General features: G+C 30.9%; 1 protein-coding gene across 1 annotated transcript; it reads left to right on the top strand.

Moving 5' to 3' along the window:
- Positions 1 to 1,816: 1,816 nt before the first annotated feature.
- Positions 1,817 to 9,015, top strand: LOC133326961 (alkaline phosphatase). The gene is made up of 5 exons (XM_061535571.1): positions 1,817 to 1,874; positions 4,849 to 5,108; positions 6,369 to 7,443; positions 7,504 to 7,587; positions 8,849 to 9,015. Exons 1-5 carry the CDS (start codon positions 1,817 to 1,819, stop codon positions 9,013 to 9,015), a joined length of 1,644 nt encoding a protein of 547 aa, XP_061391555.1.
- The last annotated feature ends 10,950 nt before the right edge of the window (positions 9,016 to 19,965 follow it).

Consider the following 19,965-nt stretch of genomic DNA (forward strand, 5'->3'; position numbering starts at 1 on the left):
TAATTCTGTGACCACCACTGTATGTCAAATAAATCCTCATAAAGTAGGTTAACCCGGTAAAAAGTTCTAATGTACAAGGAGTTTAATTGTGCCATAATAGAAATATACGTTTAATAGGTTTGCATTCGCGCTTCTTAATTTTATTTTTATGTTTCAAAATTATTAAATTTTTAAATTAAATAAAATTTTTTGATAATTTGTAATTCTTATAACAACAAATTTCCATGTGGTTGTTGTATCGATTGTTGTACAAAAACACTTGTTGTTACCTTATATTAAGTGCGTTCGTTTACTTTCCCAGTGATATTTACTTAGTCAGTAGTCACACGGGCAAATTTTGTGGTAAAGTAAATTGAGTTTATGGGCGAAAGAGGTGAGAGGAATAAAAGGGGGTACATACATACTTGTACTCCGCAATTCTCTTTTGTTTCGTTATTCGTTGTAAACAACTGAAGTTGGCTGCAGAAAAGTTTTGCATTTTCTTTCATTTTATTTTTTCTGTTGACAAACAAACATCAAGGCAGTTATTAAAATTAAAACCTTTTGCGAGAAAAAAACTACATAACAGGTCTTCATTCTACGGCTATAGCTTCTTCGAGTAATTCAAAACTTCCTTTTATAATAAAGTTTTTTTCTTTTAATTCCATTTTTTAATTTTCATGAACAATGTTCAAACGAGAAAATGAGTGTGTGGAAGAATAAGAAAATTCATAAATTTAATGCAAGGGTTATTTGCGTGTCTAAACAACAATGCAATTTTTAAAGAAATTGAGAAGAAAATTTGTCATGAAATTTTGCACGTGTGACTACTGACTTAGTACGAATTTGCTGGGAATAAAATACGAATTTATCGTTCTCAAGAGAGAAAATTTCAAAAACTTAACGAACAACATCCAGTATTTTTTAATTTAAGCAAATAATAAACAAAATGAAAAATAACTAAAGTAAGTTAATCAATAAGTGCAATATTCAGAACAAGCCAAGAAATTATAAATTTTATCTTGTTAATAGATCAATAAAAAACCGCTCTTGAAATTGTTGGAAACAAGCCAACGAAAGATCGAGCAAAATATGAAATAGAAAACCAGTTTTTATTTTCATAAAAAATACCTGACCAAAAAAGCCCAACAAAAGCATTAATAATAAATAAAGTTACAAAAATTTGTCAATAACAATAAAAAAGCATTTTTATTAGAAAAATGGATAATAAGCGGAAAATTGATGTTGTTTATAAATACTTGCATGTTCTTAATCCATTTTAAAGTTTTATGATACAAAATTGTTTACAAATCTGCAGATTAAATATTAGCTGGTGGTACAAGAAAATTCTTCCTGAGTAAAATTTTCCTTGTAAGAATTTGCATATACTCAGTAACACAACTGTCAAATCTGCTCTCTCAATTCACTCTCTTTTATTGGACTTTTGGGTAAATGAACAACATTTTGTAATAATTTTTACAGATATTGAGTAAAACTCCTTGTACATTAGAACTTTTTACCGGGTTAACCTACTTTATGAGGATTTATTTGACATATATGCAAAGGAAATGACAATTGAAACCCACTGGGTTAACGAAATCCGGTTAAATGTAAACTTACTATAAACGAACGAACCTATTATACCATGTTATCGACCATACGGGGTCAAATAACTTTATAAGTTGTTCCCGATTGTTGGAAATTAAATGGTTTGTTATTTATAGCAGAATTTTGGGCGCATTTATTTCTACATAAATACGTCACGGCATAACTATTTTGCTATATATTACTGTGAAATCTGATCTTATAGGCTTCATGCAACTTTGCAAAATCACGAATGAGGCTGGCTATTGGCGTTAACAAGAACATATTCTATGCCTTTCCACAACCTGCAAGTTTGTAAAAATTTTTACTACGATAACAATTTTCATTTATAATTGGTGTGTTCCCGTACTGCAAGAATATCCTATTTTTTACAATTTATTTCGATATCATAAAGGAAAAATGGTTATCGTAGTAAAAAATGGTAGATTCTAGCAGTAGGGGAACAGGCCATATAACGAAAAATATATGGCCGGTTCCCCAACTCAAAGAATCTACTAATTTTTACTATTTTAAAAGTTATCGTAGTGAAAAATAGTACGTTCTTGCAGGTTCTGGAACAGAAAAAATTTAATTTTGGGTTGGTTTATAATATCCGTATTGTGGGAATAATTTTTGGAGTCTTCAATGATGATTTTATAAATTATATATATATATATAACTGGATTCCAAATAACGTGCATATATTTAAATGACGTTGAGTGTTTGTATAAAAATGTATATATGTTAAACATATTAATTAGCCAAACATTGATGCCGATTCCCTCTCACAGTTGTATTAACAAAAATGTCAATTTGAAAAAATATATTTCTTATATAAAAGTAAGTCTATTCATTCTCTAAGCCCTCAATTCGTTTCGAACCAACGAACAAATGATGTGTGTTATTTTCATTTTATTAGTAATTTCAAAAATATCGACCGGTTTTCAAATAAACCATATAGGTGCGTGGATTTCGTATTATTTATTTATTTCATACTGTTCGTAAGCAAATTTTCAAATATGATACCTTAAATGCAAACATTCGGCCCAGAAAAAATTTAAATTGTATGTGAATTGTAAAACATCCGACGCGAATTACTTGTTCCCATCGATGAGTGTTATATGAAAAGTGAATTATTTGTTACACAAAATAAATTGAAAAAAAAAATTAAATCAAATTAATTGTGCCTAAAGAAAAATAATAAATGAAAGTTACAATTGTTTGGTGTGCAGAAAAAAGCAAATATTGTTTTAAAAGGTGTTATCCACTGTTTGGAAGTTCAGTAATTAATCTTAAAGAGAATAGAGTTAGAATATTTGACATTTTTGCTTTAAATTAAATAAGCGGCCGAACTCAAAACCACCCAATGATAAACATATTAAATAAATACAATTGTGTATGGCAAAACTGTAACACAGTGAATATTAGTTCGATTATATTAAAGATATTTCAAATGAAACAATAATATATTCATATATTCAAACGAAAATAATAATAATGAATAACTAAATCTGATTCGTGTTTTTGGTTCACTCGATGACACAAAAAAATTGTACAATCATCCAGCTGTACCAAGGCTATAAATACGCCTTTTCCAATAAGATAACGGACATTTGGTTAAAAAAATGATTAGTTTTGATAATTTCTCCAATTTTTAATTCATTGAAGTCTTCAACCTTTGCCTTTACCGGTTAACGGTATTAATAAAACTTGACACGAATATTACCTTGTAGCAAAACTTGAAGTGAATAACTAAAATGCAACTATGTAGGAAGGGGCTTTTTCTGTCAAATATAAAATACATATACTTGGTTTGTTTCAGTACTTTCTTAATAGTAAAGCTAGTAAAAGGGAAGCATTTCAAAATCGAGTAAAAAATAATTTGAGAAGTTCGGGAACGTAAATCTAGTAAATATGCCAAAATTAGATGGCAATACTTCAAAATTAACATAACTGTTTAACTATTTTGTTTAATATTTCTTAAAAATATGCCAATCGACATACATAAAATTTTATGGAATTTATTTTTCATTCTATTTGAAATTGATATATGAATTCCATTTTAAAAAGGGTTGCCATTATCAATATCTCAAAATAGACAATGTACTTTACATAATTATGCTATGCAACATGCCATAGGCAATCCGTAATAATTCCTGGCACTGAAATTTAAAATAAAATAATTTTAAAAATGCATAAATTGAATGGTGTTATGATTTCTTCCCATAATCTTTTTTCGTTATAAATATTATCTTTTGACATATCTCTCTTTTTTAAGTTTTTCATTTCAAATTAAGATCGTTAGTTTACTTTCCCAGGAACATTTACTCAGTAAGAATGTGCAAAGAATAAATACGAACTTCAAGAGAGAAAATTACAAAAATTAAACGAACAACATCCAGTAAAAAGATTGTATCGAAACAGCTGATTAAAACAACAAACAATTTGGCGCACTGAAAACAGCAGCATTTTTATTAGACAAAATTTATATTTTTATAAAAACTTGCGTTTTCTTGATCTATTTTAATGATTAATGTCACAAAATCAAAATAAAATTCACAAAACAATAAAGTTTCTTGAGAAAAAATGTCTTGTTTTTTACAAAACATAACAAAACAGCTGATTAAATATCAACTGATGTTACAAGCAAATTATTACTGAGTATATTTTCCTTGTATGAATTTGCAATTACTCAATAACACAAATGTCAAATCTGCACTCTCAATTCACTCTCGTTTACAGGACGAGCAACATTTTGTAATAATTTGTACAAATTATTGAGTAAACGAACGAAACTAATTACACCATGCTATAGGCAATCCCTAATAATTCCTGGTACTGAAATTTTAAATAATTCAAAAACAGATAAAATTAGTGTTTTCATGATTTCTTTTTCGTTAAAAATATTATTTTTTATCATATGAATTTGCAATTACTCAATAACACAAATGTCAAATCTGCACTCTCAATTCACTCTTGTTTACAGGACGAGCAACATTTTGTAATAATTTGTACCAATTATTGCGTAAACGAACGAAACTAATTACACCATGCCATAGGCAATCCCTAATAATTCCTGGTATTGAAATTTTAAATAATTCAAAAACAGATAAAATTAGTGTTTTCATGATTTCTTTTTCGTTAAAAATTATTATTTTTTATCATATATCTCTTTTTTAAGTTTTTCATTTCAAATCCTTATAGAACAATATTATTGGGAATATATTCCAAAAGCTGTTTAATATACAACAACAATTGCATTTTTATTTATTCATTTCTTTATAGATGACTCAGCAAAAATATCCGATCCTGATGTTCTGAAAAATGTGAATTTTTGGTTATCTGATTCCCAACAATCACTGCGTAACAAATTATATCTGTCGGAAAATAAAAACATTGCAAAAAATGTCATATTCTTCATTGGTGATGGAATGTCAGTCTCAACAGTGACTGCTAGCCGCATTTACGGAGGCCAAATGAAGGGTATTGTGGGAGAACGAAATTCATTATTTATGGAACGGTTTCCCTATGTTGGACTATCTAAGGTAATAATATATACAGTGTTGATCAAAACATATGCAACTCTGACGAATTTAAAAAATACTGTTATTATGGACAGTTGATTACAACGACAAACAATTTGGCGCTAACAAACGGGAAATTTATGTTGTTTATAAATACTTGCGTTTTCTTCACCAATTTAAATGTTTAATGATACGAAATTAAAACAAAAAACAAAACAATCAATTTTGTTGTTTGTTTACAAAACATAGCAGCAAAACCACTGATTAAATATCAGCTGATGGTGCAAGAAAAATCTTACTGAGTTAATTTCCCTTGTAAGAATTTGCAAATAGTCAGTAACACAACTGTCAAATCTGCTCTCTCTCAATTCACTCTCTTTTACTGTACTTTTGGCATAGACTAATGAAGATATAGACGACGAAATACTCAAAAAATGCGCGGTCAAGTGACTCAAAACTCAAAAATTTTTAAAGACGTTTTTTTTTGGGGAAAATGGACTATTTTTCTTTAATGTTTTTATCTGTGGATATAGTTTTTGCTTAAAACTAACTATATTTAATGGCATTCCAAATCAAAAGGTTCAAACATTTAAATAAATCACGATTTAAAATTGAGTAGCGTATTCAGCAGACTCAATTCAGAGAGGACTGGTGAGAGCATTTCGTCGTCTATACATTCATTAGTCTATGCTTTTGGGCAAACGATCAACATTTTGTATCTGTACATTCGAAGAAAACATAAAAAATGAATGCATTTATTAGCATAGACTAATGAAGATATAGACGACGAAATACTCAAAAAATGCGCGGTCAAGTGACTCAAAACAAAAAACTCAAAAAATTTTTTCAGACGTTTTTTGTGGAAAATTGCCTATTTTTGTTTAATGTTTTTATCTGAGGATATAGTTTTTTATAAAAACTAACTATATTTAGTGACATTCCAAATTAAAAGGTTCAAACATTTAAGTAAATCGGCATTTAAAATTGAGTAGCGCATTCAGCTGACTCAATTCAGAGAGGACTGGTGAGAGCATTTCGTCGTCTATATCTTCATTAGTCTATGTTATTAGTAGAGAAATATTGCATTGGTGATCAAGGGGCAAGGCAGGGAAGACTAAAAAGACTAAGTATCCTTAGTTTTTTATTTGTTCTCTCCAGAGGCTATTTTAATAATTATTGCAATTGGGCCTGAATGTTTTGAAAAACTAATAATTATAAATAATTAAAATAAAAAAAAAAAATAAATAAAATGAAAATTAAAATATTTTAATTTATATATAGACATATTGTGCAGACCGACAAGTATCAGATTCGGCTTGTACAGCAACTGCTTATCATACGGGTATTAAGGCAAATTTCGCAACGATTGGAGTATCAGCCCATGTAAAAACAGCCAAATGTGAGGCAGCATTAAAACCCGAACATCAATTAGAATCCATATCCAGCTGGGCTCAAAAGGCAGGAAAGGCTACAGGAATTGTCACAACAACTCGGATTACACATGCTACTCCAGCTGGTGCATATGCGCATACCTCCCTCCGCGACTATGAAAGTGATTTCGATGTCATTGCCCGGAAGGCTGATCCCAAACAATGTATTGATGTTGCACGACAATTGGTGGAAAATAAAGTTTCGAAAAATTTCAACGTTATTATGGGCGGTGGAGCAACTAAATTATTGCCAAATGGTACAATGCATGACAGTGGTTTTATGGGAGAGCGTTTAGATGGAAGAAATATTATAGACGAATGGATACAATCTAAAGATGATGGAACATCATTTGTTCATAACAGACAACAATTATTGGAACTTGACACTGAGGTTACAAATAACTTAATTGGTATTTTTGCCAATAGCCACATGTCTTACAATCTAGATAATGACGGCTCACAGCCTACATTAAAGGAAATGACCGCAGCTGCTATATCGATATTAAAAAAGGAACCAAATGGTTTCTTTTTATTCGTGGAAGGTGGTCGCATTGATCATGCCCATCATGAAACGAAAGCCAAAAAGGCTTTGGATGAGACAGTACAATTTGATGAGGCCATACGGCAGGCATATGAGTTAACCGATCCCAGTGAAACGTTGATTGTCATTAGTGCGGATCATGGACATACAATGACTATAAATGGTTATCCGAAATTGGGAAATGCCATTACCGGTATAAGTACCGAAATGACAAACATTGATTTTTTGCCATATACAACATTGTCGTATGCTAACGGACCAGCATTTTCAAGATTTTTGTATTCCTCTCATATGTCCAATATGGAGAAACACAATGAAGACTTATTTTCGGATACACATGAAGACGTTGTTAAACGCTATGATGTGAGAAAAATTACAAATATAGGTTAGTTTTGGGAAACATTCATTTTTTAATTGCTTGGAAATAATTTTTTTTTAATTTTAGGTGAAAAAGATTTTCAATACCCTGCTGCTGCGCCAATGATTGAGGAAACACATGGCGGGGGCGATGTTGCAATCTACGCTAATGGTAAATCTACAAATTTTGATTACGAATACAGCTCTGTAGTGCTATTCTGTCACTTTTTAACGATAGAATTACTGATGATGGTCGATAACCAATTTGCTTAAGTCCTCTGGTTTTGCTCTTGACGCATAGCTCGTAGATCGCGATTTAAGGATACAACAAGTGTATTTTATTAGATAAATGAAATTAGTGACATTAAGATATTATGCAACAGGACGCTATCAAGGACCCGTGGGAGAGCAATGAGGGATTTCAATGAGTCAGCCCAACTATAAGTCGATATGTTCATTATGTCACGAATGCTATTAATGATACAGTATTTTGTTCGACCATTATATTCCTTACACCATAAGAAGCGGCTCTCTGAAAAAAATATTTTCTAGGTCATCTGCGCCATTTGTAAGAGGTACAAAAGGTTCCATCAATTGCATCTTTGCCTCCAGAAATGTGTGTTTTTTAATTTTTGTTATTTAAAACGTTGACTTTTTCCAGGCATAGCATTTCCAACTACAGTAGATATCGGGTATAAGCACATCTCATATAAGAAAAAATCGCATATAAGAAAGATTATCAAAAACACCGAGCCTTTTTACATCTCATCAGTGTAAAAATAGCTTCTTATAAGAAAAACGCGTATAAGAAAAACACTGATATAAGAAATGTTTGTCAAACACCAATACTGACAAAGGTATCAGAAAACGTTTCATATAAGAAAATATGTAAGATTGTTGGCCAATTTATTAACATTGAAAATGTTATAAAAAAATAAAATAAAATACGTTTTAATTGTATTTGAAAGAATATTATCTATATGAATAGAAACATATGCACCTATTTTTAGTCAAACTGTGAACTGATTTTAATTTAGTAATTTTGTACTTTTATATGCGTATGTACGCATATAAGAAACAACTTTCTTATATCCGACATTTCCATATAAGAAAAAAAACGCATATAAGAAAGAAATCACCGGTTTTTTCTGAGTTTCTTATATCCGATATCTACTGTGCTGCTTAACAATGGTTGTTTATAAATGTTACTGAATAACAAAATCCTGATTACAAACAACAAAACCTATCGATAAAATAAACAATAATAACTATCGTTAAAAGTTACAGAATAGCCCTACTGCTTGCCTGGTTTACGTGAACAAATGTAACTAGTAACTAGTAGACAATTTTTGTTTTCATTAGCTTCAATTTTACTTTAAATTCTTTTATAATATCAACTAATTTAATATCTAAAATGTACTCTTCTTTTTCAGGTCCTTGGTCTCATTTATTTACAGGAGTTTTGGAGCAAAATACTTTACCTATATTTATGGCATTTGCTGCTTGTATAGGTCCAGATGAATTAAATTCATGCAATTACAATACTGATAATTCTGGCAACAAATTAGATCACAATTTGTTACTGAAATCAGTATCATAATAAGGAAATTATCTAAAATATACGAAATTGTTAAATAAATGTATTACAACATTTGTAAAAGCTTGTACAAATAGGCTTGTACAATAACTTTTCTAGTAAAAATTACTCATTAACCTATGTTGAGTAAGTTTACTCTCACTCATGTAGAGATATTGACAATTTATAGAACAACATTCAATACATGGCCTATATAAGGTCGGCCTGTAAGCGAATTCATACAGAAAATTGTTGTTTCAAGCGTCAACTTTTTTGCCGAGGCGAAAAAAAACTTATAATTTGTAAGATAATTTACTTGAAAACGTTCTTTAACATTGCCCAAATATCAGGCCATCCAGAGGACTAACAAAAACGTCGATGCTTCTATTCTACTTAATCGTATACGACATACATTTATATTTTCTGAAAGTATACTATTTTTGCGATCCTCCCGACAGACCAAAGCAGATAGCACCATAATAGGTTTTTTAGACTTTTTTGTTTCTTTCAATAATTGTATGCTTAATTTGTAATATAATATATTTTGGACAACGCATCATTCATTATACAGAGGTGTCATAGTTCCAGATAAGTATTTAATAACCGGTTCCTATCTTTATCCGTTCTTCGGTACATTTAGTATTTGTATTCCATTCGTATTCTGTTTGTTTATAACATACAAAACTACATACCGAATTTCAGAATTTTACTTTTTCCTTTTTTTACCATTCACTGCGGTATAATTTAGTATAATTTTCCAAAAAATATTTATCCATATCGATCTATTTGTAATAGTTAAGCTACTTACTACATTTCAGATTGTAATCTCTAACCTTTCCATAATAATTTAATATTTTGTACCATTTTAGTACTAATTTCAAAAATATATTACTGTATAGCATAGTATTTGGAATAGTTAATATTCAAATTCAAAAGAATTATGCATAGCGTTATATATCCAATATAGTTAGCTACATATTAAATTTCTGATTTACAGTTACATTTTATTTTTTATTTGGCACTTTTTATCACCACTTTAGTACTTTTTTCCAAAAGAAATGTTATGCATAGTATTTTATTTGTAATAGTTAATGCTATATGCGAAGTTTCACTTTTAGACATTTTAATATATTTTAGTACTAATTTCAAAAAAATATGTTTGCCTACCATTCTATTTGTAATAGCTTAAGTTACATATCAAATTTCAGATATATATCCCTACCTGTTCATCTTAGTATAATATTTAGTACTTTTTAGTACCTTTACTACTTATTTCCAAAATGTATTCGCACATTCTGATTTGTTTATCAATGACAAATCTGCATATCAAATTTCAGATTTGTAGTTCCAACCGTCCCAGGGTAATACAGTTTTTACAATTTTAGTACTAATTTCCAAAAATTGTTTTGCACATCATTCTATTTGTAATAGCTTAAGCTATATACCATATTTTAGAAGTCTATCCCCATCGATTCCCTTCAAATATAATATTTAGTACATTTTAGTATATTTCCACTTCCAACCGTTCTGATGTTATACAGTTTTAGTACTTTTTAGTACCATTTTAGTACTTATTTCGAAAAATATATTTTTGCAAATCGTTCTATTTGGATTAGTTTAAGCTACATACCAAGTTTCAGATATGTAAAGCTACCTATTCCATTCAAATATTATGTTTAGTACTTTTTAGTACCTCTCAGTACTAAACCGTCATAGACAAATCTACATACCAAATTTCAGAGTTCTACATCTAACCGTTCCCGCGTAATACAGTTTTTAGTACTTTTTAGTACCTTTTAGTACGAATTTCCAAAAACCCCGCCTTATCACACGCCTACTTACCAAACCTGACCTACATGCCAAATTTCAAGTTTCTAGCTTTAGCCGTTTCGTCTGGTCGTTGATGATCAGTCAGTCACTTATAACGCAACTCTTTTATAGTCCTGATTTAGATTAGGCGAGTTTACATGCGGCAATTATTATCGTTCTCTTTTAAACTTGCTTCATGCGTCTATACAAGGGAATTCGATTTCAAAAATAGTTATTATTTGACAATATTCTTGATTGGTATTTCAAATTACTGACACTACTACTGCCCCTCTCTCCAGCAAACAAAGCCATGCCGCTTCCCAGCCATAACAAAAAAAATACTCAGCTAAACAGAAATAGAAATTTAACGCCAACGTCAAAAGAATATAACTCCACTTATTTTTTAGTAACAATCAAGGTGTATTTAATAAGGTGTATGCATCAGATACAACAACAAATATTTTACAAAAACAACATTGTTGTTATAGAAATTAAATAGTCATGTTGACAATAAGTTTTTGACAAAAATAAACAAAAACAATTATTAATTTATTTTTGTCAAGAACTATTATATGAGGAATAATTAATGAATTTGTGTATTCTTGGGTTATTGGCGGTTTTAGGTCAGTGAAAAATAAAGTTTAAGACCTGGTCGCGATTAATTTTAAGTTTCTCACATGCAGCCCATGGCTCCTTATGATGTGATGAATTATAATCTATTTTTCTATGGAGTAGTGTCTTTTAATTTTCTTGCCTTCTTAAAGAAAATTGAAAGACATAAATCCCCGGCCAAAGGCTAAATCATGGAAATTGTGTTGATCGTATAAAATGTTGTTGCTGAAATGAGGGCTGATATAAAGAAATGTGGTGACAATGTTCGTCGTATTGAAACAACTACTTCTGCTCGATTTGTAGCTCTGGAAAAAGAAGATAATGTGATGCACAAAAGGATGAATCGTTCTGACATTCTTATAGGAGGGTTGCCAGACGGACTGAATGATCTGGAAGCTCCTGTGATTGCTTTGGGCTCTGTTTACAACGTTCCACTCACCAGCATGGATATAAACCACGTATGTTATATCAACCGCAAAAAGCAAATTTTGGTGAAGTTCAATAAGGTGTCAAAACGTGATCTGCTAATGAAAGAGTACTTCAAAACTCGTAATCTTAAAGTTTCTGATTTGCTGGGTGACTTAGGAATTGGGTTAACTAGTCGTGTCTATCTGAACGATCATTTCTCTCCTGCGGCAGCGCATCTGAACTTCGTATGCAAGAAACTTCGTCGTTTGAAGGTGATAAACAGATTCAAAATTTTGAATTCCGACGTATTGAAGGCATGGCTTAAGTTTGATGACGGCAGAGAAGTCACTTATAACTCAAGTCAGTGTGATGAATTGCTGTGTGATGCTGAAGGCGTAAATATTTGATCTTTTTTATTTTTTTTTTTGTGATTTCTTATAAATATTATAATTGCTTTTTATTTTTTGTAACTGAAATTTTTAATTACTGATCTCATTTGAAAATTCGATCAGCTGCCTTATATATGTGATATTTTGTAATGAATTTTGAAATAATAAGGAAAAGGTTTTTAACATTTTATATATATTTGGTTCCCCGCTATATCAATTATTTTTCGTTTAATGTCTCTTAGTGCAAATTGTGGACCAGCGATTAGCAACAACGTGTACATAAATTCGATACTTGGCTCATGTCATGATAATTTTAACATTGCGCATTTGAACTGCCGAAGTTTAAGGCCATCTAACAGCTCAATTAAATTTTCTGAGTTGAGATCGATTTTATTTGGTTCTTCCTTACATGTTCTTGCACTCTCTGAGACGTGGTTTAAGTCTGATATCTCTAATAGAATGGTTGATATTCCTGGATATAGACTAGTAAGGAATGATCGCATTAATGCTCGAGGTGGAGGTGTTGCTATATATTTTTTGAGTGGTGTGAAGTTTAAAATTGTATTCAAATCATCTGTCTTAGGCAAATGTGAGTCCATTTTTGTTGAGCTCTTAGCTGGTGATTCTAAGGTTTTGTTTGGTGTTGTATATCTGCCCCCACCTGGTGATTTCACTTTTTTCGAGGATCATCATGCTGATCTTTTTGAAAGATATTCCAACATAGTGGTAGTTGGTGATTTTAATTGTAATTTGTTTGATCCACACAGAGCTGCATGTGTTCGTAGTGCTTGTTTTCGTTTAAATCTGTCTATCATACACAATTCTAGGCCTACTCACTTTGATGTGTCTCATGGTTCAACATCTTTGATTGATTTTGTCTTAGTTAGTGATAGCTCTATGGTTTTCCTATCTGATCAAGCTATATGTCCCTCTGTTTCTGATCATTCTCTCATATTTGCATCGCTTAAATTTGCTGTTGAAAACGTGTTTGAATTTATTGAATATCGGGACTACTTGAATATTGATTGGAATGGGTTATGTTCGTATTTGTCTACCTTTGATCTTGATTTTCGCAATATTGTTGACATTGATGTCAAGTGTTCTGTATTAACAACCCTTGTTATGGAGTTATTCGGATTTGTTCCTTTAGTTCGAAAAAGAATTCATTATGGTGAAAATTGGATTAAGTCCAATTCCATTAAACTTGCTTGTTCCCTACGTGATATTGCTTTTTGTTCATATCAGTCCGATAAGTGCTATGAAAAGTGGAAAGTCTTTTGTAAGTACCGTAATAAAGCGAAGTCTGTTATACGACGTGAACGTAGGAGGTTTTACTCCAAAAAATTCAATGCTATGGGATCAACAGCTCTTTGGCGATTTCTTAGAGTATCAGGATGTTTAGGTAGAGATGATCTTACCTTGCATATTGATGTTAATGCAGTTAATTCGTCCTTTGTTACAAATGAATCTGAAGTTGATAATTCTGATTTTCCTGAATTTGATGGCATTGACTCTGGTTTTTCTTTTAGTTGTGTAGATGTTGATGATATTATTATGGCTCTGGGTAAAATTAAATCTAAAGCAGTTGGTGTAGACGGAATACCTTTGGAATTCTTAAAACTTGTTTTTCCTTACATTTCTAGTTATTTTTTGGACTTAATTAACTGCATTCTAACATCTTCTATGTTTCCTGTGTTGTGGAAGAAAGCTCGTGTTGTCCCTATACCAAAAGGCAATGTTGTACATAGCTATGATGATCTTAGACCGATATCAATTCTCCCTGTGTTGTCTAAAGTGTGTGAGCACATTATGAAAAACCAAATACTGACACATGTTAACAGATATTTATATAATGGTCAGTTTGCATTCCGTAGGAATCACAGTACTACAGGGTTGTTGCTCTATATGACGGATATGATTAGACATAACACAAATCTTAATAAGAATACGGTAGTTGTTTCTTTAGATCTCACTAAAGCATTTAATTCAATTTCTCACCAAATGTTGATGAATAAACTCAAGAATGAATTCAATTTTTCTGGTACTGCTTGCAAACTTGTTAGATCTTACTTGTGTGGTAGATCGCAATTTGTTTTTTATAATGGAGAATCTTCAATGTTACTCCCGCTTCAATGTGGTGTTCCCCAGGGATCTGTTTTGGGTCCGTTATTGTTTGTGCTTTATGTTAACAGTATTGCTGAGTGTTTTTCTGACGTTAACTGTACACCACTAATATATGCAGATGATGTGTTTTTAGTCTTTTGTGATGAGAGTGAATATGCTACAGATTTTGAAGAGGAAATAAATATTTGTCTTATACGTTTTAGGCAATGGTGTATCGATAATTGTCTCTTAATTAACCCTTCTAAGACCAAGGCCATTATGTTCGGTAGTCAAGCATATGATATTAATATTTTTTTAGCCCAGAATCGTATCAGTTTCGTAAGCTGTCATAAAATTCTGGGTATATTTTTGGATGATAAACTTTCATTTGAGTCACATGTTGACTGGATTAAACGCAAAGTTTGTTGTACTATTCGAAGGCTGTACTCTTCTAACTTGTTTCTTCCGGCATGGGTGAAAAAAAGGTTAGCATTTGCGTTGCTGATGCCCCATGTTAGTTATGGTTTAGAAGTGGTTTCTGGCACTATTGATCGAATTTTTGTTAAGTTAAGACGTATAGTAAACTGTATTGCTCGTTTTGTGTACGGATTAAAACGACGTGAACATATATCTGGTTATGTTCAAACATTATTGGGAGTTGATTTTGAGCATTTTCTTTCTAGTAAGTTGCTATTCACTTTCTATAAGATAATCAAGCATGGTGTACCTCTATCCTTAGCAAATATGTTTGGCTTTATATCTTCGTCGCGAAGTACACAAATTTATATACCTAGGATATTTTACTCTTCTTTTGAGAAATCATTTTTAATACGTGTTGCAAGGATATGGAATTATTTACCTGTGGAACTGAGACTTTTTTCACACTCCAATAATTCTTTCAGAGTAAAACTAATGAACCACTTTAAACTTCAGCGGTGATTATTCTATGATGAATATTTTCAGCATCCATATTTTTTTCTTCTTTTGAATCACATAATATTCAATATATATTCTAAGTCTGTCTTGTTTCTTTAACTAAATCTTGTTTATATTTGTTGCTATCGTGGTCAGTACTTGCATCTATTTAGCTGAATATTTTTTTTTTGTTATGGCTGGGGAGCCAATTATATTTAATTATATTATATTATTTTATAACATATTATATGTAATTAGGTTATATCTATATAGTTGTTTATTTATAAGTTCTACTTGGAATGTTATGATTGTTAATACTATTTATTGGCCTTGAAGGCTTTAGTATTATGGAATGAATTGAATAAATAAATAAATAAAATAAAATAAAATCTTTCCAAAGGCGTATTTAACCTTCGCCGAGAATTGTCACAAGATCCAAGGGGCCGATTCCAACATAGGCTAACATAATCTCCTCGATTTTATGAGTATCAGGTATTTATGGACAGATTTCCACACATAACATAAAAATATGTGGACCATTCGGTGAGCGGGGTTATAACTGATTTAAGCCTAGAAAGAAAACTGCATTCATGAGGCGGACGGAAAGGAACGTCCGCCTCATGAATGCAGTTTTCTTGAAATCGAAATGTAATACTGAAAATGTTTTTGACAATTTGCTTTACAAATAATAAAGAAAAAAGTTTAAAACCATATGATTGTCACTTACACCTTATTAAATGCACCTTGGTAACAATTCATCTGTTTTTCACAATAATTTTTTTCATTTGTATACAATTGATTTTAAAATTTAACAATTATATATTTTGACAAAAATGTAGATATCAGCTGGCCTTACAGGATGACCTAATGTAAAGGCCTTGTTCTTAAAATCTTGAAATAGCCCAAGGGCCATGGTATAATAATAGAAGGTAACAGCAAGTGTTGTTGTACAACAAATGATACAACAACCACATTGTAATTTGTTGTTATAAGTTTTACTAGTGTCAACATCATTTGACAGAAAAATGTAAACAAACAAACAAAGAAATTATCAACAAATTATATTTATTTTGAAAATGAAATATTTTCGAATCCTTCAAATAAAATTTGAAAAACATGAATGAAAATCTATCAAATTTATATTTCTATCCGTTACGATTTCATAATGGAAATCAATTCACCATAATGGATTTTGACAGCAAATTTAAAAGGCAGCCGATATTCAGCTGGTCTCCCTGGATAACCTTATTTATAGGCCTCGTACTTTTGCATTTACTTTACTTTATGCCCTCTGTAATACGAAAACGTATCAAAAACTCGTTCGTTAAACGCAAATATCTTGCGTTAACAAAATAGCAATTAAAGGTTTTATTATTTTATAAATTGTAAATTATTTTAGGGAAAGACCAAAAAAGCTACAGACATCAACGTCAGTTCCAAACTTTAGTAGATTTTATGGTGCAGTACAGCGATTTGGCAATGCTTCAAAATCAACATAACAGCCAATCAGAAGATGGCATTCCGGTTGCTATTTTTACTCGTTCAAATTTCTCGTGTGAAATGTTTACAAAGAGAACGCCATTTTGTTTTGTGATCTCTTAAATTTGATACAATAGGTGTGTCTCAAGGTATATTTAATAAGGTAGCCGCATCGGCACAGCTGTTGGTGCAAATAAATGTCAAAGATGTTGTTGTAATGTAGAACCAAAAAAAAAATAAAAAACAAAATTATAAATGAAAAACTCCGAATTTTGAAGAGATTGTTGTGTAAAAAAATCTTATGAATCTGTTTATTTTGGCAAAATATTTTTGACATGCGGCTACCTTATATATCTACCTTGGTGTGTCTGGTTACTTTTCCAGTAACATTTACTCAGTAAGTTCTAGTTCAGAGAACCTCCTCTTTGCGATAATACTGAGAAAAGTAAACAGACAAGCTTTAGTAGGAGTTAGACAATAAACAGCTGATTCAAGAAAACATTTTTATTTGCGCCAAAATAAACAAAGGAATAACAATAATAGAAGAATTGATTTGGTATGTTCCCCGGAAACATTTAAGCTTTCTGAATCAATACATTGACATCTTTCTGGAACTTGCCAAAAAAAAAAAAAAAATAATTAGTTTCTAATTTAATGAAACTTTGCATTACATAGAAATTTCTTCCATTTTCTGTAGTAATATCATCTGTCCGCCTCTCCATTATAATTTGTAATCTGATTATCATGATCCGAATCAAATGGTGATTGAAAAAATTATCTTCTGAATACACAATATTAGCACTATTTTGAATAAACGATTCAGTATGTGTCGACATCTTTCAATGATTTCCCTTGATGAATTCTGGAAATTTTGTATGTATATACGGTTCTGGCATAAGTGAACTTCTATTGGTTTTGGTAGTGTCCGGTTTATATTTAGAGGACACAATTATGACTCAAACACAGGAAAATTCGGAGATGGGGATCTGGCCTACGAATTAATATAACTGTCTTCATAATAATCGTTCAATATTTACGGCGTCAAATAGATTTTATTTGAAAAATCGCTAACTTTGAATTGTATCGCTATGAGGCCGCATAAAGTTCAAAGATGTCACAAATGGTGATGAATCAAAATCCTTATTCTCTCTATTTTTGTAATAGACCATATATATAGTTCATATACCATATATATATAGTTCATGTGGAAAGGTTCCATATAGTGTCAATTTGAAATGTTTTACTCCCTCATCATAAAGTGGAGTGTATATTTCATTTGTCACAGCCCTTTCTTTCAGCCTCATTTATTGTAGCTTGTCGTGCATCTACAAACTCTTGAGACTTACATTTAACATAGATGTGTAGGGTATACCAACATTTTGTTCTGATTGGTTGAATAATTTCTTGTAAATTAAAACACCTTTCACGAAAATCTTTCCAGTTTTGATGTAGCCCTCATATAAAATTCCTGTTCGTTTTTAGATATTTTGGTTCTTTCGAAGTAAAACGGGAAAAAATCACGAAACTTCAATTTTATTTACAAAAATTAATTAATTTTTTAAGGCGAATTAAAAAGTACAACAATTCAACATCAGATACAACAACAAACATTTTACAAAAACAACATTGCTGTTATAGAAATTAAATTGTCATGCTGACAAATAGGTTTTGACAAATGTAAATAAAAACATTTATACATTTCTTCAGGTCGAATAATTTTGAAAAGTGTCCCACATGTAAGCCTTGGTTCCTTGAGGATTTTGCTTATATTTTAAATTACAATATAATTTTCGAAGAAGTGGCTTCTTGGTAGAACAATTGTAGGACATATATCCCCGGTCAAGCACCACAAACCCGTATGCAATCTGTCAATAGACTACGCAACAGAATCTATTTTTAAATTGTAAAAAAATTTTATTTAGCCAGGTCTTTGTAGAAAAGTAATGAACAGATTCTAATACAAGCTTGATTTTGAGGGAAACAGGGGATTTAGGGGCAGATTTCCTTTTCCTTAACAATCTCCTTTTGGTATTAAATCGATCATAAGCACACACATATACATATGTATATTTGCAATCTGGAACCCAAGTTGTACTTGTGGCAAATATGTGGAACAAATCAGCGGCCGGATTTAGAACTGATTTAAGCTCACGCTTAAATCAGTTCTAAATCTTGGGGCATTAATAAAAATTCCGTCCCTATAAATTCATTATTATTGCACTTTTTTAATAAAAAAAAAATAATCGAAAACAAAAAACAATATTTTAAATCGAAATGTAACGTTGACAAATATTTTTGACAATTTACTTTACAAACAATACAGAAAAACCATTTAAAACCATATGATTGTCACTTACACCTTATTAAATACACCTTGCATCTACCTTGCTTAGTACCAAATAGAAAGAATTGAATGTTAAATAATATTAATATTTTCGTTTTGACGTTTAACATAATTTTGTATGTTTAGGTTTCAAAATATGATTTGACAGCTAAATTAATACTCCGACCTTATAATAGGACTTGATCCAGTAAAATCCGATATGTAGGGGAGACTGGGGCACCTTCAGCATCGGGGCACCTTCGGCAATAGCGTTTTCGATATGAAGCTCTCACCGTACATCACTAGTTTCGATACATAGGTATCGAGTATCGAAATAAATAAATGACACAAAGTTTGGAATTTCTAGCTAATAAGCTTATTTAGATACATGGGTTTTTGTATTTTTATAGATGTTTCTGTAATATTTCAATTCCATTTCGTAAGTATTTCGTATATAAAACTTTTGAAATTTTTAAGACAATATTATTAAAAAGAGGTTAACTACGATGTGTATTATTATAGAAATATTTAAAAATATAATGTTTTTACAAAATTGATCGAAAAAAATTAAAAAAACTATAAAAAGTATATTCGGGGTACATTCGGCAATATACAGATTGTGCAATATTATTTCCTTAAAATGTTTTTGAGTTTGTCTTTAAAACTAATCCTTTAATATGGTTCGAAATTGCATATATAAGATCAAACGTGCTTGTATTGACGAAAATGCGATAGAAAACCCCTATTTCTGATGGTGTGTGTGACCTTGAGATGTAAACGTCCGCTGCTAGAAAATAAAGCCCTATAATTCAAACATTGTGTGGCGTGTTAAAACCAAATCGAGCCTTAAGAGGATCAGAATTTCAACCAGACTGATAGCGATGACAATTACCCGGCTATGACTATGGTGCCGAATGTGCCCCATCAAATGCCGAA

This window comes from Musca vetustissima, unplaced genomic scaffold (genome assembly GCF_032173495.1).
Source record: "Musca vetustissima isolate MV318-11 ecotype Yass unplaced genomic scaffold, APGP_CSIRO_Mvet_v1 utg6038, whole genome shotgun sequence".
NCBI classification, from domain to species: Eukaryota; Metazoa; Arthropoda; class Insecta; order Diptera; family Muscidae; genus Musca; species Musca vetustissima.